Below are 23211 nucleotides of genomic sequence, written 5' to 3'. Positions count from 1 at the left end.
TTTACCCTAAGTAAATATAAACAATACTTTTTTGGTTTATGATATTCTAGGTAGAATTTCCCACATTTGGGATTACTCTCTGAAAGTGATTTTCAAAAATAATACTTGGTTAAAACCATATTTTGTTGGTTGTACTTCAATTTTTACCACCCAGCATAGATATCTGAGATGAGAAGTCTCCTTTTCTGTCCATTAATCTGAAGCTGCATATGTCTCTAGGTGATCAATGTCTATATTCTATATCCTCACTGCTGAATTACTTAAACCTATTAAGTTACTATTGCCTCTGTGTTTAGGATAATGCAATTTCATGCACCCAAACTGACACTGTTCCAAAAAGCATGTGAAAAAACCCAGTCATAGGAGCTCTAGATTTCATTTGTAGTAGCAACCTCTTAACCTACATCAAGGAGCTGACTTGGTTGCTATTTCCTCTGTGCTACAGGGAGCAGTGGACATGCAGAGTGGTGCTCTTGCACAAACGAGCTATCACTGGATCTATTAACAATGGCATTCATTGAGCTCTTATGCCAGGCATTGTTCTAAGTGCTCTACATGGATTAACTAATTCAATTCTCATAACCTCGATGAGGGAGGTTCTATTATGATGACGTCCCTTTTATAGTTCTCCAAACTGCACCAGGGGGATCTTTTCAAAATCCCCATCTCATCTTTTTCTACCTCCCACCTCTACCGCCCCACTGGGCTTAGGATAAACATCTTAAAACAAAATCCTTAATATGGCTCACAGAGTCCTGCAGGATCTGATTTTGTCTCTCAGTCTCCCCTGTACCCCATTTCCCTTTCATGTTTCAGCTCCCAGATTTCTTTTAGGCTCTTGCCTGTACTATTTCATTCTCCCATAGCACACTGCATCTCTGCTTCCCCTGATTTTTATGTTAATTCCTTTTTGTAAGAGAACAGTTCCTGGAGGGCATTATGCTAAGTGAAATAAACCAGACAGAGAAAGATAAATACTGCATGGTATCACTTATATGTGGAATCTATTTTTTTAAGAATTGAACTCACAGGAACAGAAAGTACAAAAATGGTTCTCAGGGGCTGGGGACATGGGGTGAAGGAAATAGGGGGAGGCTGGTAAAAGTATACAAACTTTCAGTTATAGGATGAGGAAGTTCTGAGAATCTAATGTATAACATGATGACTATATAGTGGGTAACACTGTACTGTACAACTGAAATTCGCTACAGGAGAACTTAAATGTTCCCATGGGGGGGGGGGGGAAGCGAAATAAACATACAGGTGAGGCCGTGAACATGTTAATGAACCTGGCTTTCCTTTTACAATACATCAAATCACCACACTGTACACTTCAAATGCCTTACAATTTTGTCAATTATACTTCACCGAAGCGGAAAAAAATAGATTTAAAAAATAAAATTGTCTATGAGTTAAAAAAAACAACAGAAAGCAATTCAGCCATCACTCCCTCAGGTCTCCCCCACTCCCAACCCCATCTTTGCATCTCTAGCAAATATCAGCAAGCACACGCTCAATACACAAATACCTGCTGAGTGAGGGAGGGGGCGGGGGAGGGAGTGAATGATTACTCCCAATAATTTTCTTTTTTTTCCTTTTTTTTTTTTAAAGATTTTATTTATTTATTTGAGAGACAGAGAGAATGAGAGACAGAGAGCATGAGAGGGGGGAGGGTCAGAGGGAGAAGCAGACTCCCTGCCAAGCAGGGAGCCCGATGCGGGACTCGATCCCGGGACTCCAGGATCATGACCTGAGCCGAAGGCAGTCACTTAACCAACTGAGCCACCCAGGCGCCCACTCCCAATAATTTTCTATTGGCAAGTTTTATTTAGTTTATTTAGCATCATGTTTTCACATTTTTTGTTTTGTTTTGTGATCTTTGCCTGGAAGGATCATTGCTTTGAGGTCTTCCTAGCATCTTAGCTGCTGTGGTACATATACACTGTGCTGTAAGATCTGAGGTAAGAAGTGCTACAACACTATTTTAACTATTTGCTGCCCAAGTTGCCTATCCTCCATTTTAACTCTGAGGGATAGAAAAAGAAGGGTCTTCTGTATGAAAGATGAACTTGATTTCTATTAAGAGAAATGTAGGGCCATCTTAGCCATTTTATTCTTGTCCCTACAAGCCTTACCTTTCTACATATGTAGTTCCTTTAAAATACAATAAGAGTGGACATGGATAGGCTTCTGAAGTGATAAATAAATGGGACATCTACCATAGATTTAGATTCAATGATGTTTATGTCTTACTTCATTCAAATATCAGGACAAACTGTCAATGAGCATTCAACCTTTCACACCACCTGTCCCCAGATAAATGAACTTATAAAGACAAAATACGCATGTATTAATTTTCTTTCAAAACTGGAAAATTGCTTTATTTTATTGCAAATGAAAATATTATCATGTCGTTTCAGGTGTGTGTATGTGTGTCTGTGAACAGACTAGTACTTTTAATGTTGAAATTCTACTAGAATGTGAGATAATAATTCCATTTTATGCAAAATTTTAAAGATGTCAATTCTCATCATTTCTCTAAACATATCAGAGAATGGGGAATTGGAGAAAGCATACTTCCTTTGTTTAACTTGGAATGCTGAGGAACACAGATACACTTGCAAATGTGTAATCACCCAATAAACTGATCTTCAGAGTCAAAAAGGCTCTGTAACACAAACATGATTAGACTTTATTTTATTAGCTTTTAGTGCCCTAAGTTCTTTCTTATCCCTGGTCAAATGCAAGTACATGCTTTCACCTTAACTTCAGAGAATTTATGTTACAATAATTTTCTTAATTAAAATAACCAAGATCCTTATTAAGAAAGAACCATATGTATATATTTGGAGGAAAAAAATGCTGAAAACAAAACAATTTTTTTTGACTCTGTGATCCCGATCCCATTTTATGCAGTGTGTGTGTGTGTGTGTGTGTGTGTGTGTGTGTGTGACTGAACGGAATGTTCCATTATGAGTTTTTGTTTTGAGAGCCAGGGATGGCTCCATGGCCATATGGAAGCAATTCAGTGTAATGGGTACGCTGGCCAACCGTGTAGGTTTTCTTCCTCTTCACAGCCCAATTCAAATTACTTGTGACAGTGGGTGAGGGCCAATGAAGAAAAAAAACTATTGGAAGCTACACCTGCACAAGATAGTGGACATACGTGCCCCTTAAATTCTGGGGGTATAATTAATGGTCATGTAATCCTGCAACTGGCATTAATGGTCATGGTCTAAAAATCTAAAAGCTAAATAAGTCTAATCATGTAGTGTTACAAATAGGAAAGTGTTCTTTTTGGAATGAAATTTCCAGGATTGAAAGAACAAAGAGTAGTGAACATAAATAAGCAAAAGGATTCAAGAAAAATAGAAGTAAATTTTCAGTATAATATGGCATAAAGAATACCAAATCAGAATATGCTATTTGGACTCACTCACCAATAAAAGAAGATGAAAAGAAAAAAAAAAAAAAACTGTTTCTGGAATCCTCATGATATTGAAACACAAGAAATTCCAAAAAAAAAAAAAAAAAGCAGAATAATGCAAACACTGATAAGAAAAATGTATCAAAAAGACAACACAAACTAAACTTCAGAAAGTATATTTAAGTCTTCCATTGTGTTAAGAATTGTGTTTGGTAAAAGAACACTCTAAGAGAATGGATGACTGAGTGAAAAAGTCCCAACTGTGGATAGGTGTCCCAGTGTACATGAATCCCTTTTACTTGCCAATGCCCACCTTTTGCGGAATGCTTTCAGCTATTCCCAGCATCTGAGCAATTAGACCCGGAAAGAATGGGTTGCATCTAAGCCAGGGACCTGACTCTTGTGGGAGCTAAGTAACATCGTGAACCTCCCCCAGAAGAGGCAGAAATTGTAGAGAAAGCTTAAAAGGAACCAGTGAACTATGTAGATTATTGGAAGGATGGTGCCCATTCCAAATGGCCCTGGGTTTGTGATTCCATCACTAATGTGGTACGAGACCTTAGATTTCCTGCTTGTGCCTCAATTTTCCTTATATCCAAACGAGAGTAATTGTTGCTAATTCACATCATTGTAAAGATAGAATGAGATCAAATAACACATAAAAATACACTTTAAAATTAAGAGGCTGAGCATAAGGTATTACTATGGGGTTGTAATTTGGTGGCATCTGGAATCTATTCCAACCCACACTTAGCTCCCTGGACACATACTTCCACATACTTCTTAAAGAGTCTTCTGGGAATTTCTGGTCCACCCTTTCTTCTAATGAAATCACATTTTCCTTTCTCTCTATAACTATCATGGAACTCAAACATACCAGGGCCCATTGTATAAGGTAAAAGTCAGAAAGCTATGGTTGACAAATTTTACTGTACCCATGTTCTATGATTTCAATTAGTTTCTGCTGTATGGAGATATTACATATTCTAGAATCCAATGTGCTTTTTTTTTATTATTGTAGTCAAATCATAAACCAGCTTGCTATGTAAGAACAAAAAAAAACCCAAATAGATATTTTTAAAGTAACTATTTTATTACAAGGGACATTCTGATTTTAATGATTTTACATTAGAAAATATAATAAAAATCTGAAGGAAAAATACTCTTGTGTGAGAAACAAAAAGTCACTTTTTATTGTAGAGAAAATTAAAGAGGGGAAATTTCTTGGGCCAGATTTCCTTGGCAGCAACAACAAAATCTCTTCATGTTTTGAACATTTTTGCAGAGCTATAGCATTTATAGTTCACAAAAAACACTAAGGGGAAATCTTTCACCTTAAACCTTCCGCATGGATGCTACTTCAGGAAAATCTGCTTACTTGGACCTTAATAGGGTTTAGGCCAGAAGAAAAAAGAATTATAAAAACTGTTCTATGGGGTCTATAGTGAACGTACAACTGTTATAGGAGCCATGAAAAGCAGCTTTGTCCAGGGATGAAGATTGTGAGCAAGTAAATGAATTATCTTTGTCTCAGTCTGTCATTGATAATGACAGAGTAAATGAAGATCAAGATAATGTACACAAGGCGCTGGAGATAGTGCCTGGCAGTCACTGTTATTTATTGTACTATTATTAATATCTACTGTGAAGAATGATTGGAATACACAACGAAGCTTATTCTTACACAGGAAGAATATACATGCATATGTTTAGCCTCCAGTCCATATATGTGCAAGGAATTACGTCAAATCCTAAAAATATAAAGCAATGTGAGAAAAATGATCTGCTCCCAAGAAATGTACCACCTTGCAGAAACTGTAGATACACATTACAAAAAATAAACCTGAGGTAGGCAAATATCATCAGGCAAAAAGTGCTACAAAAATTTAAAGGAACTCATCACTCTGACAGTCTTTTTAAACATTTTTTTCAAAGTTTCTTTTATAATATATAATTTGAACAATGTTTTTAAAAGTCGTATCTGTGGGGCATCTGGGTGGCTCAGCTGGTTAAACGTCCAACTCTTGGTTTCGGCTCAGGTCGTGATCTCAGCGTTGTGAGATCCAGCCCCACATGGGGCTCCACGCTCAGCACAGAGCCTGCTTGAGGTTCTCTCCCTCTCCCTCTGCCACTCCCACTCATGCACGTTTTGTCTCTCTCTCTCTCCCCAAAATAAATAAGTAAAATCTTAAATAAATAAATTAATTAAAGTTGTATCTCTGAGTCTAATAGGTTTATGGAGTATAAAAGTGACAAATAGGGGCGCCTGGGTGGCTCAGTCGTTAAGCGTCTGCCTTCGGCTCAGGTCATGATCCTGGGGTCCTGGGATCGAGTCCCACATCGGGCTCCCTGCTCATCGGGAGGCCTGCTTCTCCCTCTCCCACTCCCCCTGCTTGTGTTCCCTCTCTCGCTGTCTCTCTCTGTCAAATAAATAAATAAAATCTTTAAAAAATAAAAAAATAAAAGTGACAAATAAATGCCAATACAAATAGCTAGGAAGCATCCCAGCATTACTTATGTAGGACGGTTTAGAAGATGTTAATATGCCCAGTAAAGATGATCTGAGAGTAGAGATTGTCAGAAAGCAAGCAACCATCCTCAACGCAAATAGCATTCCTGCAATCATTGTAATTTGACTTCCAGCCCCATTATTCCACCAAAACAGCTTTCATGGAGGTCTTAATGAGATCTCCATGCCACCAAATCCAGGAGAGCAAAGAACCAAGCCAGACAGCTACATGGTCTGAGCAATATTTAAAATCATACTGAGAACTGACTCAGTTGAGACCATACTGCCACCACTGCTGAGCACAGAAACTTAAACATTGGTTGATGGTTATTTTACTGATCACATAATTCTACTTAAAATGCTTAAATTGCTTCTGCTGGTATTCTGGAATTCTTCATGAGTTAAGGACTGTGCCTACCAAAATTGGCACTGTGTTATGTGAAGGTAAGCCTCCCATGGATTTTACACTTTAGGTAGAGAATGCAGAAAAATCCACAGATGTATACCTCTCCATAACCTATGAGCCCTGTAAATGTTTACTGAACACTTATTCCTTCGAGCTTCTTAGTTCAATAATCTTAGTGGCCCATTTCCAAATAACTCAGAAGTTTGTCAAAGGCAAAATACTATGCAGCTATCAACATTCCCATAATAACAGACTATCCTGAATTTGCCTTGCATTATGTTCTTGGAAAGATATAGAAGGTATAATTTGAGTATAAAATTCAGAATTTATCTTGAGCATTTGGCATTCCTATGACCCTTTTCTGATTCTACCATGAGCATGGTCCTACCCATCCACCTGAGGTCCATTGTCGCCATGTAAGAAATCTGTTATCTTAAACAAGACAGGATTGATGAGAATCAGGCATGAAGCACTCATAACCTCTCTCAATGGCCCTTGAAACCATGCCTTTGAGACTTGTTCACACATAGGAACAAGATAATCAACCTGTTTTATATAAATCCCTGTATCTTAATTTCAATCATTAAATTATATTTTAAGCAATATTTTTTGTTAATTGGTAGTGAAGGCCACCTAAATTCAATATAGTAAATAATGTCATAGGGCTTATCAAATCACTTAGTCATTTAGAAAAACACCCTAAATTTTAATTAATTTTTCTCCCTCTAAAACTTTCTCACAAAATAAAAATCAGTTTGAAGCTATTTGTCAGGATTCCCTACAATATATGAATCTTAAATTGAACTAATTAAATACAATACAAATAAAGATTACTTTAATCTCTTAATGACAATATAAATCTTCCCGTAGGATCTGTTATAAACTGGCATGATTATGACTATACAGAATGAGCTCGTTGACTCTTGAAAGCAAATTACCAATTGAATGGTTTTAGCTTGTTCTCCTTGAAAAATCTCCAAAGCATATAAATTTCCAATAATCACAGTATAATGACTGATAGAACTTTTAACAAGCATTTATCTTGCAGTATTTGCTACCTGTCAACTTTTACGAAATCACAATGTTCAACCAGTCATTTTGAGAAAAGTAACTAAGCTCTTTTTATAGATACTAACAGCACTAACAGCTAGCAGGTGAACTTTCCATTAAAAGAAACCTATGGGCAATTGAACTTGACCAGGCTTTCGTTTCCATGCTTCTTAAGTACACAAACTCTTTCTTTTTTTAAAGGTTTTATTTATTTATTTGACAGAGACACAGCGAGAGAGGGAACACAAGCAGGGGGAGTGGGAGAGGAAGAAGCAGGCTTCCCGCTGAGCAGGGAGCCCGAAGTGGGGCTCGATCCCAGGACCCTGTGACGAGGACCTGAGCCGAAGGCAGACGCTTAACGACTGAGCCACCAAGGCGCCCCAGTACACAAACTCTTGATTTATGCAGGTGGTTAGGTCTATAGTTAGTGAATCTTACTGCAATGTCCTTATGCCCAGTTTTCTCTTACCTTCTCTAAAGCAGGGGTTCTCAAAGTGTTCCTGAACCAGCAGTGTCAGCATTATGTGAGCACTTGGGAGGAATGAAAATTCTCAGGTCCCATGCCAGAACAGAATCAGAAACTCTGAGGTTGGGCCAAGAATCATGGGTTTCAACAAGCCCTGCAGGTGATTATGAGGCCACCAAAATTTGAGAACCTTTGCTCTAGAGCAAAAAGATGTTCTCTTGCTATTCTAAAGAAAAGGTTTTAATCCCTTACTTTAGAGCAGTAAAATCTTTTGCAAGTCCTCTGTCTCTAAGCCCAAGATGCCATTATACTTTATAGAATATATGGGAATTCTTTACAGATGGTACCAATTTTACAAATTTTTTTCATTTAGGGGCGCCTTGGTGGCTCAGTCGGTTAAGCATCTACCTTCAGCTCAGGGCATGATCCTGAGTTAGGCTCCCTGCTCAGTGGGGAGTCTGCTTCTCCCTCTGCCTCCGCCCCTCCCCTCTCTCGTGCACGCGCGCTCTCTCTCACTCTCTTTCTCTCTCAAATAAATAACTCTTTAAAACAAAAATTGTTCATTTAGTGAAGTTTTTAGAATATGGCATATTTTTAACAAATGTTAAAATAGAGATGTAATTTGGGTTTTAAAAAAAAATGTGGTTATTTAAATAGTATGCTATTACAGAGATAAAAATAAATAATGTCCTGTCTGTCATAATTTCAGCTGGTTCTTCCCTATAATCAAAGTCAAAGAAAATAGGGCTGATTTGAACTTTTGCCCTGTAGTATTTTATGAGTCCAGAACTTGTGCCATTTATACCTCTAGAACCATGTCTACATGATCAATGAACGAACTAAATAGGTAGAGACATTCCTACACAAAGGCCTTCAAAAGCAAGCTGGTGAGATTATCCCAAAAAATAGAGAGGAACTGGTTTATTTTGCCAATAGCCCCTGTGGCATGGCCTGTGATCTCAGAAAGGCTAAAGACTTTAAAAAAAGAGAGAGAAGAAATGAAATCATAAGGATATACACCTCAGTGTCTACATAGATACATAATAGATACCAAGAGTAAAGCTTTGGGCAAAGCAATATTTTTTCACTCAGGAAATAAGGATCCAGTTTATTGTTATTACATGCATCATAAGGCTGTGGGTCACGAATTTTCCTGGTTCCTTCAGGAGTTTTTTAGAGTCCGTATTTGGGGTGTGAGGTAATTAGTGTGATTCCCACTTCATAGCAGATTTCCTACTGGAATGCTAATCTTCTGAGAATGTTTAAAATTTAAGGAGAGAAAATACTTTTATAGCGCAACATAGAACCTGCATGAATAATTCATATTTCACAGATGTCACTGTCATTGTGGAAAAAAACCACTTTATATTCTTTTTTAATGCACTTAGAGCAAATGAGAGACCACAGTTGTCAAATTTTCAGTTATATTAAGAGGGAGATCATGATACATCAAAGAAGTAAGAAATATCGTTGCATGAGTTAATAAAATAATTGGCTGAAATAAATAACAGAAGTATTTATAGTAAATCTATCTACCCAACAGCTGGCTCAACCCATTAAATCAGTTTCACAAAGCTGTTCTAATTTGAATTCATTTACACAAGAGAAAACCTGAATGTAATACCTGAGACTGGGCATTAATATTGGCTCCTTCCTTAACAAGAACTTTGACAACTTCTGCTTGTCCCGCCAAAGATGCAATGTGAAGAGCAGTGTTTCCCTTCTGTTTTGGAGAAACAGAATAGAAAATGTTAGAGGTTTCCAAATTTTGTAGAAATCAAATGTACAGGCACTTTCAATTTTGCTGATTAGTTCAAGTGGTTAAAGTCTGTCATTCTATCAAGATAGTAGCCCACCTTGGGAAGGGATAATTGTCTGCCATCAAAACACTGAGCCTCCCATAACAGTGTTTTCCTTTTCTAGCCTTCACAATTCTGGTGAGGTGTTTAAGAAGAAAGACTCCGTTCTTATTGAATCAAATTTGGGATTTGTGTGCATGTGCGTGTGTGTGACAATTTATTGCCTATGGTAAACTTGTATTTTAACTTTTCTTTGGAATTGCCAGAGAGCTTTTGTTTTTGTTTTTAAATTTCCACTAGAATCGCTGTCTATTGTGAGCAGGGCCAGTCTACATTTTGGCAACTACGCCTGCATGAGGTGTTAGGAATCCAGGTTAACTGGCCATATTCCTCATTTAGTCACTCTTTTTCTCCATCCCTGATCAGAATAATGCCCCAGATGGAGGCTTGAGGCCCTGCAGCATCTCTGCATCTCTCACAACCATATTGTCACACTCCAGCCCTGGTCAGCAGGCTTGATTCTGACTGGCTACTGTTTTCCTCCAAATTAAAACTTTACCTTCTAAAGCCAAAGATTTGTCACCACTGATGATATTTTTAAAAAATATCTCATTTCTGAAATGATTCCCCAAAGACAAGGTTCAAATATATTTTAGTAAAACAAGTATCAACCAAAAAACACCAGCTTCTAGTATATCAAACATCTTGAACAGTTCCTTAAAAATGAGTCCAATTTCTCTACATACACACATTATAGTGACAAAATCTAATTTTCCCAATTATTCAATCCATGATCCAAAATCTCTTTTCCATTACAGTATAAAAGATTCTGTATGTTCTCTTACCAAGTTAAACGAATATACTAAAAGATATAACAACTTAATTAAAGCATGAAAATTACTTGTCCATTTCCACTGAGAAGTTTACTGCATCAATTTACTTTTTTTAAATGAATTAACCTTAGGAAAATAGATGCTACTGTCTACAGAGGATTATATCAAGCTACTCTCTCTGGGAACCAAAGAAAAAAGAAAAAATATCAGAAACCAGGTGCATAGAATTCTTTAGTCTCATGTTTGATAAATCCCTAAATGAACCAATTCCAACTCTCTGCAAAGTTCAGTAATAACAGTTTCAATTTCAGTTCTGCATTGTGAAGAATCTTGGTGTCCCAGCAAATCTCTGCAACTTTAAATCATTTCCTCTGTTCCAAATAAATTCTCCCAGCATGAATATTACCTTAGTGGCAGAATCCACAGAAGACCCTCTTCCCAGCAGCTCCTGAACCAGGCCCACGTGGCCCTCCTTGGCAGCCAGGTGGAGAGCATTGAGTCCATTCTGAAAGGAGAAGCAAACAAGACTTCAGAAGTAGAATAATGGCTGTGGACAGGAGCTGATTTTTAAGCATGGATCTAACCCAGAGACTAGACAGACTCTAGTCTCTTGGTTGTACTTTTTCCTTTTGCATTACCTTTAAGCTATTAAGTTCAGAGAGACGAATTTCCAGTATTCTTGCTTCAGAGAGGCAAAGAGGTAAATTTCATTAGAAATGTGGATTTGGCAAATTTATCCCAACAAAGTGGGGGGGGGATTTTTTTTTTTTAACTAAGAAATATCTAAATACTTTTCTAATGAGAAAAACAAACAAACAAACAAAAACGAGCAACTCTGTATCATGTGTTGCACCAGCCAGAAATAAAATTCTTTCCAGTTTCTAGAACACTGAGTTTAAATAAATCTTACTTTTTAACAAAGGGGAAGGAAACGTCTTTTTCATAAAAAGTGATTAAAAAGCCATAGGACAATTCTAAGGTAAAACAACTTTGCAATAACAACATTGTACTTAAAAGACATTTAGCACCATATCACTAATTTGCCTTTAGGTTTTTTTCCCAAAAATTTAAAATTTATCTGATAATCAGATAGTACTGTAATATCTGATTCACATCTATCTAAATTCCTGAAAAACTATTCTCCATAGCACTGAAAAAAACTCATTGACAATTTTACTAAATATGTTATCTATATACATTATACTGATCTCCCCCAGAAATGACTTAACCAGTCAGTCAGGAATTCTCTGATCAGTACCAATGAGGTAATTTGTCACATGGGCCTTCTCCATTCCCCAAAAGAAGATGAGGTAATCTGAATGATTAGACCCCCTGCTTTTTCCCTAAGGGAAAGTGACCTTGCCTGGAACATTTCTTTTGCTAAGAATTTTCTTGCCCCACCTTCCTTCCTATAAGAACCTTCCATTTAGTACCACTCCTTAGAGCTCCCCTCTACTTGCTAGATGGGATACCGCCCCTTTCATTAATTGTTTAATAAAGCTTAATTAGATCTTCAAATCTACTCAGTTGAATTTTGTTTTTTTAACACATATAAGGAAACCAAATACATATACAAATTGCTAGATGATAAATTTCCTGTTTGTGGTCACTGTATATCTTATACTGAATGATTTTCTTATGGAAAGCATTCAGGCTTTTATATTTGGTTCAAAAACAAAGTAATATTTGTTTTTCTTCTTTGCAAAACACGGTCCTGGTTTTTCAACAACATTTCACTTTGCGTAACCGATATAGTCGTACTATCAATACATGCATGTCACGGTTTCCATATATTACTGGCACAAAATAATAAGAATTAAAGTATTTTCAAAATTTGTTATTCCTAGATATTTTAGCAAATGAATCAACAATATAACAGAAACTTGAAAAAGATAGTTTTAGGACTCCTGTGTTCTATCAGCATGCAAATAATGTTAACTGTGTTAACTATACACAAATGATTCAACAAATAAAAATTGTTTTCCACTCCCTTTACCAGATCAAAGTTGTTTTCTGAGTTACTCAACACCCAGTCACTTCGGTAACAGGAAGTACTTAATTCAAATAGAAGTAAACTACTTCACAAATAATAAACTCATTCTGACACAATGAAGGGAAAGCAATGTGATCATAGGACAGGGATTTTTAAGGAGATAATTAACCCGATATTTTAGAGCCTTTAACTTTACTGGTATCTTTTTATTCTACATATTTTTCAGCATGACATTTGATTAGTTTTCCTAAGTTGCTTACAGGAAGAAATCTTTTACTCTGTGTCATGAGCCATTACATAAATGTTTTTCGAGTTGGGTCTGTTACTTCAGTCAGTAAGAAACAAATGTTCCAGTCACTGGGAGTCGTTAGATTGCCTAGCAAACTAATATTTATTTCTTTTTTAAAGATTTTATTTATTTATTTATTTATTTATTTATTTATTTATTTATTTATTTATTTATTTAAGAGTGCGAGCACACATACGATCAGACAGAATCTCAAGCAGACTCCCCACTCAGCCTGGAGCCCACCTGGGAGTCAATTTCAGGACCCTGAGATGATGCCCTGAGCTGAAACCAAGAGAGGAGTTGGATCCTCAACTGACTGAGCCATCCAGCCTCCCCCTAGCAAACTAATATTTAAAGAATTTTTCATTTTCAGATGTCTGTTGTAAGAAGTTGCCTTTCCTTTTCCTCAATTTTTACCTCTGTTCCACCTGAAGTTTCCACCTGAGAGTTTGAAAGGACCTTTGAGACATCTAACCCCGTCATTTACCTAAGACTCCACACACCCCATGTCTGACACATAGTATCTACTCCATAAACACTGCTGGATGAATGAATGAACCTAAAGAGAGCATAGAGGTAATATTTTGGTAAAGATTACATTTGAAAATAATCAAAACTATTTTTTTTAAGATTTGTGTTTATTTGAGAGAAAAAGAACAAGCGGGGGTGGGAGGGGCAGAGGGAGAGGGAGAAGCAGACTCCCCACTGAGCAGGGAGCCCCATGTGCGGCTTGATCCCAGGACCCTGGGATCATGACCTGAGCTGAAGCAGGTGCTTAACCAACTGAGCCAGCCAGGCGCCCCAACAAATAGTCAAAACTATTCAATATATTTGAAAGGAAAAGCCTGAGTAGTCCCTAGAATTTATAAGCTTTCTATAGATCAGGATTTTTGTCCAAAGGGGACTAGAGATGATTGGTTTGGGGATATTTTTTCCAGGTGCTTGAGTCCTACCCATAGAACACCTGGACTTATTCTGCCCTGGAATTGTCATTCTCACCAGGTAGACCTCAGGTGGGACCTTTATTGCCCACCTGCTTGTACCTACCAACCTTTGTCCCACATTTTTCTTTAAGCTCCTCTTTTTCTTTTTTTTTTTTTGGTTAAGATTTTATTTATTTATTTGATAGAGAGAGACACGGAGAGAGGGAACACAAGCAGGGGGAGTGGGAGGGGGAGAAGCAGACTTCCTGCCCAGCAGGGAGCTCGATGCGGGGCTCGATCCCAGGACCCCCGGGATCATGACACGAGCTGAAGGCAGACGCCCAATGACTGAGCCACCCAGGAGAACCTCTTTAACCTCTTCTTTCCAGCTTATCTCTTAACTTAGGCAACTGGACCGAAACCACCTCTCCAGCCATGGGACCGCCCTGACAAGACCTCCAGCTGGCCCAGATCACCCAGACCAGTTTGAGCTTAACCCCTGACTCACGCCTGCACAGACCATGGAGTGACCTCTAGAATGACTGGCAACTACCTTTACCTCATTATAATACTAACGTCTCCACCCAAGGAGGAACATAGGCCTCATTTACATAACATACAATGTGTATATAGGCATGTTTCCTTAAGGTGCATACACAGTCTTATGCCTGCCTCTACATACAACGACAGGGCTTCCCTAGCTAAATATTCACCCTAACCCTAAATAAAAGGAATCCATTCACCCTGGCTTGGGGAGTCACAACTTTGGAAGTTATTCCCCATGATCTCCTTATTTGCTGCAAATAAAGTTTACTTTGTGCGACAACTCTAGCTGGTGTATCTGTGACTCACTAAGGAAAGAAAGCACGTTGGTTCAGTTACACTTTCTAAAATCTGATGCCATATTATTCAGTAAATTCTTACTTGAGGGGCAAACAGCTGGCTTGTTCAAATAATAAAAGCTCTCCATATATGACTTTCTGTATTGATCCATTCTTTCTTCCTTTATGTTTTTTTTAATAATCTCTACACCCAACATGGGGCTCAAACTCATAATCCTGAGATTAAGAGTTGCATGTTCTATTGACTGAGCCAGCCAGCCAGCTGCCCCCACGTTGACCCATTCTTTATGAAGTTCCTCTTCAAGACTGGAAAAATGGGGAAGCATTTTATTTATTCTTCTGCAATTCTCTTTCAGTTTTTGAAAAAAAAAATTATTTTTGTTAACTTTTATACCCCATTAGAATTTTCTCATTGGATCACTTTTACTTTTTGTAATTATTTTATCTGATGTCAATGTTTATTTAACTTAAAAGAAAAGTTTAACCTGTTAGTTGAAATTCCCAGTTGACGGAACATGAGGAAGTTCCACCTTACGTTCTTCAGAGTCCTTTAACCACCCCAAATAGATCAAATTGAAAGAGGACTTGAACTACCTCCATTTTGACCTCAGTCTATACTTTCTAACTCATTAAGTTCTTTCCAGCTTATCTTTTAACTCAGGCAAAAGGCTTGGTGGGCAAAGCATCCTGTGAGGGGAACTTAAACTACCCCTCAAGCAATTTAACTGCCCTGATCTAACGCCAGTGATAACCCCACATAATTGACCCCTCAGTAGTGATGGACCTGACCCTTACTGCCCATCTACATGCACCCACCGACTTCTGTCCCACACTTTTTTTATATAAACCTCAAAGTATTTTCAGCACTTCAGAGAGTCTTTGGGACATTGGTCTGCTCTCTTCCTGGTGCTGGCCTCACTGAAATAAATCCCTTTCTTGTTTCACCGCCATTCATCTCTCTGCCTTTGGATTTTGTCAGGGACAAGTGGCAAAACCTGGTGTATTTAGGATACCCAGAGCCAGGTGTTCTTATACCCTTGTACCCTAGTAACAAGATTTTCCCAGACTAAGCCCATGGCTTCTGAGCTGTAATCAGTTGAAAAAGGAGGAGAGAAGGAAGAGAAGAATAAAGCATCTCCTCAATATTTTCGATATTTGCCAGTGATTTCTCTTTTAGTTCCTTAATTCAGTATTTCTCAGTATCATGTCTTTCTATCCTGTCATGGAAATGTTTTACTATGTGAATCAACAAATAGTATGTATCAGGGCTCCACTTCCTCCCACCCCTGAGAGCCAGTTGTTAGACATTTACCAGCAATATCACTGCTCGCATGCCAAAGTTTCAGGTTTGACAGCAGTTTTATCTTTAGAAAATGTGAACTGGATCGGGGCGCCTAGGTGGCTCAGTTGTTAAGCATCTGCCTTCGGCTCAGGTCATGATCCCAGGGTCCTGGGATCGAGCCCCACATCAGGCTCCCTGCTCCGCGGGAAGCCTGCTTCTCCCTCTCCCGCTCCCCCTGCTTGTGTTCCCTCTATGGCTGTGTCTCTCTGTCAAATAAAAAAATAAAATCTTAAAATAAATAAATAATAAATAAATAGAAAATGTGAACTGGAAAAATGACTTCCCAATGGTCAATTTCTCTAAGGTACAATGGCCTGAATCTGATCTTCATTTAGGTCTGAAGTTCTACAATATGGGCAGCATGTGGGATCAGTCTACAAATCAGGTAATCTTGTTGATAAATTTTATAAAGAGTCAAGCATTATTAACTACTCATCAATCCTTAATTGCCTAAAATGGGTACCTAGACTTGTTTGAAAATGATCTCAACAGTGGCATTCTGAATATAACTTTCTATTAATTTAAAATAGAAAAGTTTGAGAATTAAGATGTTTAAAAGGTGTAAAATTGGGGCTCCTGGGTGGCTCATCAGTTGAGCATCTGACTCTTGGTTTTGGCTCAGGTCATGATCTCTCAGGGTTGTGAGATCACGCCCCACATTGCGCTCTGCACTCATCCCGAAGTCTGTTTGAGATTCTCTCTCCCTCTGCCCCTCCCCCACTCACATGCTTGTGCACGTGCTCTCTCTTTCTCTCGCTCTTTCTAAAATAAGTAAATTGGGGTGCCTGGGTGGCTCAGTCGGTTAAGCGTCTGCCTTCGGCTCAGGTCCTGATCCCAGAGTCCTGGGATCGAGCCCCACATCGGGCTCCCTGCTCAGCTGGAAGCCTGCTTCTCCCTCTGCCACTCCCCCTGCTTGTGATCTCTCTCTCTCTGTCAAATAAGTAAATGAAATCTTTAAAAATAAAAAATAAAATAAGTAAACAAAATAAAATCTTTTAAAAATAAAAGGTGTAAAATTTTCTTCAATTCCATGAGTGGCCAACTCTGATGGTTAGAGGATTTACAATACTCTTCTCAATTTCCTTTCTGGGGGATCTTTCTCCTTTCACGCTATAGCATCCACTCAGCTGAAACCTTTAACTTGCTTTAACTTTCTCAATAATTGGCTAGCTTTCTTCTCAATTAATTACAAAGCTGATGCTGTAAGTTGAAAGAATTTTCCAATGAAAAAGTACCCTTTTTGGAGACACAAAGATCCTACTACAAATTACTGAAATACAGTTGTATTTTATTGAAAACATCATCAAGAATATGATTAAAATTTTCCATATGAGGGATTAGTTCAGAAACCAAACTGTATATAATATATAAACTGAATTCAGGATATACACATGTTTTAAGATTTCTGTAATACTATTACTACTGAAACTAGAGTAGTTATAAAGACATAGATGATGCGTAACATTCTAGTTATAAATGCTATAAATTTTTAATCTGTCTTCTTTTAAAATGCAACCAAATTGGGACTATCATATTATTGCTATCATATTATTGAATTAGCTGTAGGAAATAGAAGACAAGCAATTTGCTTTACGCTTAATTTTTTGGTTCTAGAATTTCTAACCAAAAATAGATTTAATTAGCAATTGAGTATATTGAGTAACTGTTATCAGAAAAAGCAACTCAGCATCAACTAGACTTAAGCGAAAAATATTTTATCTTGTGAATATGAGCTAACATATAAGTTAATCATGTTTAAATGAAAAGTGATAAATAATCCCATTCAATAGTACAACTCAGCTAACTCCTAGAGAATACATTTTGCAGTTAACCCATTTTGGTTAGTCCCTGAGGTCATGTTTCTAAAAATCAAATTTCCCACAAGAGCCACACTGACATGCTTTAGCTTACCCTGGTCAATTAGTAGTACTGGCCTACATTTCAAAGGATGTTATATTATTGTTAGATATTCTTCACTTTGTCAGGTAAGGGAATGAGGAGGTGGACATGCCCAACTAGTCAGATCTTCTCTTTTTTTTTTTTTCAGATTTTTTTTATTTATTTGAGAGAAAGAGAGCACAGTCAGGGTGAGGGCCAGAGGGACTAGCAGACTCCCTGCTGAGCAAGGAGCCTGATGTGGGGCTCGATTCCAGGACCCTGAGATGATGACCTGAGCCGAAGGCAGACACTTAACCAACTGAGCCACCCAGCCGACCCTAGTCAGATCTTTTATATTTGGGTGCAAATACAGGGCAGGTTCTAGGACTTTCCCAATAGTGCTTCCCACACATATAGTATTTGAGGCACATATCCAAAAAATAAAATATTGTCAGTTTCTGCATTTATTAGAACACTCATCATGAGCTTACTGAGTTATGGCCAAAGAGTCTTCTGAAACAATTCATACTTAACAGAAACAATAACTATTCATTCTCTTAAATTAATATCAGGTTAGACCTTCAGTTAGATCACCAGAAAACAATGTACCTGGAGTATGTTATCTTGATTCCCTACAGAAATGCCTTCACTGACTTATAAAATATTACTACATATTTGGTTTATATGTAAAGCGAATATAAGAAATGTCCATCTGAGCAATATTTTCACCCTTGTGTTTATTTTATATGGGTTCTCTGAATTAACTATTGTTGAGTTCAATAACAGGAAAAAGTTTAGTAATAGGAAAAGCCTCTGTGCTTCTTTTTACTAACCTTTAATTTAGGAAAACTGCATAAATCATGTGTTTATCTTTTTTACTAATTTCCAGGAAACACAGAATAAATTCAGTATCCATCAGAATTAATTATCACAAGTTCTCTATTCCTCTTTTCCTTGGTTTTGCTTTCATCTTGTTTAGTTTCATTTTTAATGATGTCAGAATCACAGTACATATGAGTGTATGTATGTATATGTTGTGCCACCAAAACATTGCTGTAAAAATTCTTCAGACTTTTTGTATCTTAAAACAGCATTATGCCAAGTGCTTCCACTGAGTTTGATTCCTCATCTCACAGGGTTTATAGACAGTAATTATGCTTTGATTAATATGGTTGCTGATTCTAATTAGCTACTCAGTGGCTCAACATACTGACCAACACTGTGGAAACAACGTAAATGAAAATTTAAAATAATTTAAAAATCAAAAACAAAATCTTAATAGGAAAATCTAAGAATTAATTAAACCTGAGAAATAGTAGCCTAAACAGTGAATTAATATCCTCAGCATGCTTAAGAATAAAAACTGTTGGTGTTATAACTCTACTGAAGCAAATCTGGAGGAAAAGAGATAAATACACAGTAAAAACAACAACTGTATGAGACATTGGAAGAGCATCCTTGTCATTGGTTGGAAATCTTTTATTTTAAGGTTGTTAAAAGGTTAAATGTTTCTCATTTGCATGCAACTGACTGAAATTGTTTTCTTTCTTCCCTTCCTTTCATCTTTCTATTTTCTTCTTTTTAAAGACAGTGTGGTCAACTGCAGAAATAATAACGTGGTGTTGGGAATAAGAAATGCAATCAGGTCCTTGCTCTGCTCCTAACCAGATGTGCGACTTTGGGCAAATCACTTAACCTCTCTGTCCTCTAAAGATCTGATCTATAAAAATGATGATAACGATGACAATGAAAATGTGCAGACAACAATAAAGAAATAAACATTTATGAGCACCAGTTGTGTGCCATTATTTTAGCCTTTTTTTTTTTAATGAATGTAAATTTATTGAAACTGGTTTGGGGGAGGGTGTGTGGGTGAATAGTTGGGGGTTTTCCAAAGAGAACTGTGGAGAGGAGCCGATACCCAGGAGGGAGGGAGAAGGTGCTTAGCCACAAACCATATCTTACGCCTGATGTCTTCTCCTTCTGCTTCTTGCACACCACGTCCAGCTTCCAGTCCTTCCACCTGCTCTTGTGCAGCTTGATGGGGGCATGAGCGCACTACCTCCCATTCATCTCACGCCTGGTGCGCACGTGGTCTGCGCATAGTTGCTAGGGTCCTTGAAAGCTGACTAACCCTTGGTCTTGCCTCAGACTAGTCGCAGGTCACCTTAGCCTTAAGAAAGGATGGGAAGCGGCTGACGGAGCGTGCCAAGATGTCATCATTCACCTCATTGCTCAGATCCCCACAGAAGATGTGGAAGTCATCTGCATTCCACTCCAGCAAGCTAGGATCCTCCCAGGTGCCGAACAAATGTAGTGTTTCAACTTCTCTGGCTTTCTTTCCTTTTTGTCCTTAACCAGGGTCTCTGGGACCTCCAAAACCATGAGGCCAAGGCATGGGGGCTGGGTCCACGGACTCAGGGCAGGAGTCCAGAAATGCAGAGTGGGGGCGGTAGGCTTCCCTCCCACACTCCTTCTAGTGGGAGGGGCTCAGACTCATATTCAGGCAAAGGCATGGAAAGGGCCACTGGTAGGATGAGCCCAATGACTTTAGGACCAACAGGGGTGCCTCCTGCCTCCACAGTAACCAATGCACTAGTCTTCTCCAGCCCAGCTGCTGCCGCCACCATGCCTCTTCCTTCTCTTTCAGGCCCAACGCCAAGGCCTAAGCCCAGCTCCTAAGGAGTTGCTGGCCCTTCCAGGAGAGGCCTCAGAGCAGCCATGGAGATGGGAAGTGGGGGGCCAGCCACTGGGGGCAGCATCATAGGGGGCCCACAAGGACCGGCAGAACCAGAGGTGGGATGACTACCTGCTGCAGAGGGAAGAACACAATCTGCTCTCTGTAGTAAATGGGAAATGAAGGCCAGATGCAGGATAGGGGTCCTTTGGGGGACCACAGCTACATGCCCGAGCCTCTGGACTGCCCAGGTGACTCCAATCATCAGGGCAAAAGCTAAGTGAACCACTCACCATGGGAGGAACTATGAGTCCAAGAGTCTGTTGGATCTGCTGGTATGTTTTGGTCACAATAATTGGGCAAATCACAGGAGCTGCTGGGACCTGCATGGGTACTACTGTGGGGACCTTGGGTGCAGTAGGCCCAATAGCTGGGATTCTGGTTACCAGAACCTTCAGAACATCCTGCTCAAATCTCCACCTCCTTCAAGCATTCCTTGCTGCTCTTGTCCAGGATGCCTGTGCCAGTCCCCAGGACTATAGGTCCTCCTGTACCTGGGAGTCCCAGGGCTGACCCTACCAGCTAATGTCACCATATACTGAATGGGAACCAACCAGAGCAGGCTACTATTGATAAGTCCTTGATATATAAAAATTAATGTTGATAAAATAATATGAATTTGAGTCTTTTGAAACAATCAACAAATATTCATTGACCTCTTATTGTAAGCAAGCGCTTGTAGATCTGTGAGTCCCAGGCAAGGTATCACCTTTGATTCTACAACTTTTGGAATACACTATTTCTAAAGAATATCATTAAAATGACTAAATATGCCAAATATTTAAAACAAATCTTAATGCTACTTTGAAACAACCATGTGCAAAAATTTGGGGGGTAGGGAAGGGGCAAAGGGAGAGAGAGAATCCCAAACAGGCTCCACCCCTAGCGCAGAGCCAGAGCAGGGCTCGATCTCAGGACCCTGAGATCATGACCTGAGCCGAAATCAAGAGTCAGAAGCTCAACCAACTGAGCCACCCAGGTGCCCCAACCATATGCAAATTAATCAATCTTAAAGGGCAGATTTTTTTCTTTAGCACTTCTATTAAAATTTTATAAAGCAATTTTATAACATTATTTACAATCAGATTTTACAGTAAGCTGTAATCACCATTTCTCTTGTTGATTTTATGAGCTATTTTCCCCATTGACTGCTTTTCTATGATCATATAAAACTAGTGCATGAAACCCCAGGTAGAACAGATAGCCAATAAAAATTTTTATAGAGCCATTCAAGTGTTAGTTACATTTCTGGCACATACAGAAAAGATATAGAGTAGTCCATCTGGAAAAGGTGAAGAACAGATTCAAGCAGGTACAGCTAAACGTACATAAAGGTAAATGTTTGCATCAAAATCCATTAGGCTGTTTTGCATCTTAGTACAAATCCATAATCAACAAGTGTTTGCCAGGTACCCACCAAATGCTCATCTCTAGATGCTAGATTCTAAGGGAGAAGCAAAGGGCATGTGACATATTTTCTGTTTCCAAAGAGCCCCAAAATATTTATAATTAAACAACTGAAAATCACCTCTGTGCTACATAGACTTGTCTGTGTTTTTTTCAAATCTCTGGCTACTCTACTTTGCAAATCTTACATGTTGAGTTAAGAGTACTCCAATCTGTCCTATGCATATCTGAAAAGTACAACTAACTTACATAACTTCCTTAATTCTACTAAAATGTAAATATTTGGAAGGAGGCATTGAAATATATGAGTTCTTAAAAAATATTAGAAAAAAGGGGTGCCTGAGTAGCTCAGTCATTGTCTACCTTCGGCTCAGGTCGTGATCCCGGGGTTCTGGGATCGAGCCCCTGATCGGGCTCCCTGCTCAGCAGGAAGCCTGCTTCTCCCTCTCCCACTCCTCCTGCTTGTGTTCCCTCTCTTGCTGTCTCTCTCCCTGTCAAATAAATAAATAAAATCTTAAAAAAATATATTAGAAGAAAAAGATGGAGAGCAAATGGGGACAATCAAAGGGCAATAATAGAGAAAAGAAAGTGAAACTTGACTCCCAATCCCCCACCCCACCCCCACTCTGAATGGGGCTCCTATGTCAGAGAAGTCTTAAACCAGGAGCTCTTTTCAAGAGGAACTACATGCCCACATATAGAGATACAAATAATTATGAAATATTATTTATAACTTCACACTTCCATTGGCATAAATGACATCAGCAAAAGAAATTACGTGGAGAAAAAGAACCCAAACTCAAAACAAAATAACCTGTTTATATATTCCCAACCCAATTTTCACTCCTTATACCTAGCCATAATCTAGCTACACCTTTCCCACCTCTTTCATGGTGGTTGCTCAAAACTAAGAGTACTCACTGTCATAAAATTCAAGACTCATTCAGTTTTTATGAAGATTGGAAACAGCAAAGCAATCAATGTGTCCCATTTGTCATATACAATTTAACTGATTCTACCGTGTCATTTGTTGCTCTCCAAAACTTTCTGATTTAAAAAGGAAATCAAACTATGATGATCCATGAGGAAAGTTGTTTTACTAGTGAGTTATTCTCAGATCTTCAAGGCTTTCTTTATAATTCAAAAATGATGAATGATTAGTAAGGTATTTACTAATTTACAATGAGGCTTGGAATTTGATAGCTCATTGATCATTTCATAAGGAAAAATGCTTAGAATAAGAATGCTTTGAAAATATTTTGTGGGGTGCCTGGGTGGCTCAGTCGGTTAAGTGCCTGCCTCCAGCTCAG

General features: G+C 38.4%; 1 protein-coding gene and 1 pseudogene across 39 annotated transcripts in view; both read right to left on the bottom strand.

Moving 5' to 3' along the window:
• ANK2 (ankyrin 2) overlaps nt 1-23211 on the bottom strand; it is a 633020-nt gene that overhangs the window by 157286 nt on the left and 452523 nt on the right. For all 39 annotated transcript variants that reach the window (XM_032401030.1, XM_032401034.1, XM_032401024.1 and 36 more), the window contains 2 exons: nt 10897-10995; nt 9483-9581 (listed from right to left, as the gene is read on the bottom strand). In XM_032401030.1, coding sequence (XP_032256921.1) covers nt 9483-9581; nt 10897-10995 — 198 coding nt within the window. The remainder of the gene's footprint in view (nt 1-9482; nt 9582-10896; nt 10996-23211) is intronic.
• Nucleotides 18107-21867, bottom strand: LOC116628747 (annotated as a pseudogene).

This window comes from Phoca vitulina, unplaced genomic scaffold (assembly GCF_004348235.1).
Source record: "Phoca vitulina isolate PV1807 unplaced genomic scaffold, GSC_HSeal_1.0 scaffold3, whole genome shotgun sequence".
In the NCBI taxonomy this organism is placed as follows: domain Eukaryota; kingdom Metazoa; phylum Chordata; class Mammalia; order Carnivora; family Phocidae; genus Phoca; species Phoca vitulina.
This window is presented reverse-complemented; position numbering and strand designations above follow the sequence as displayed.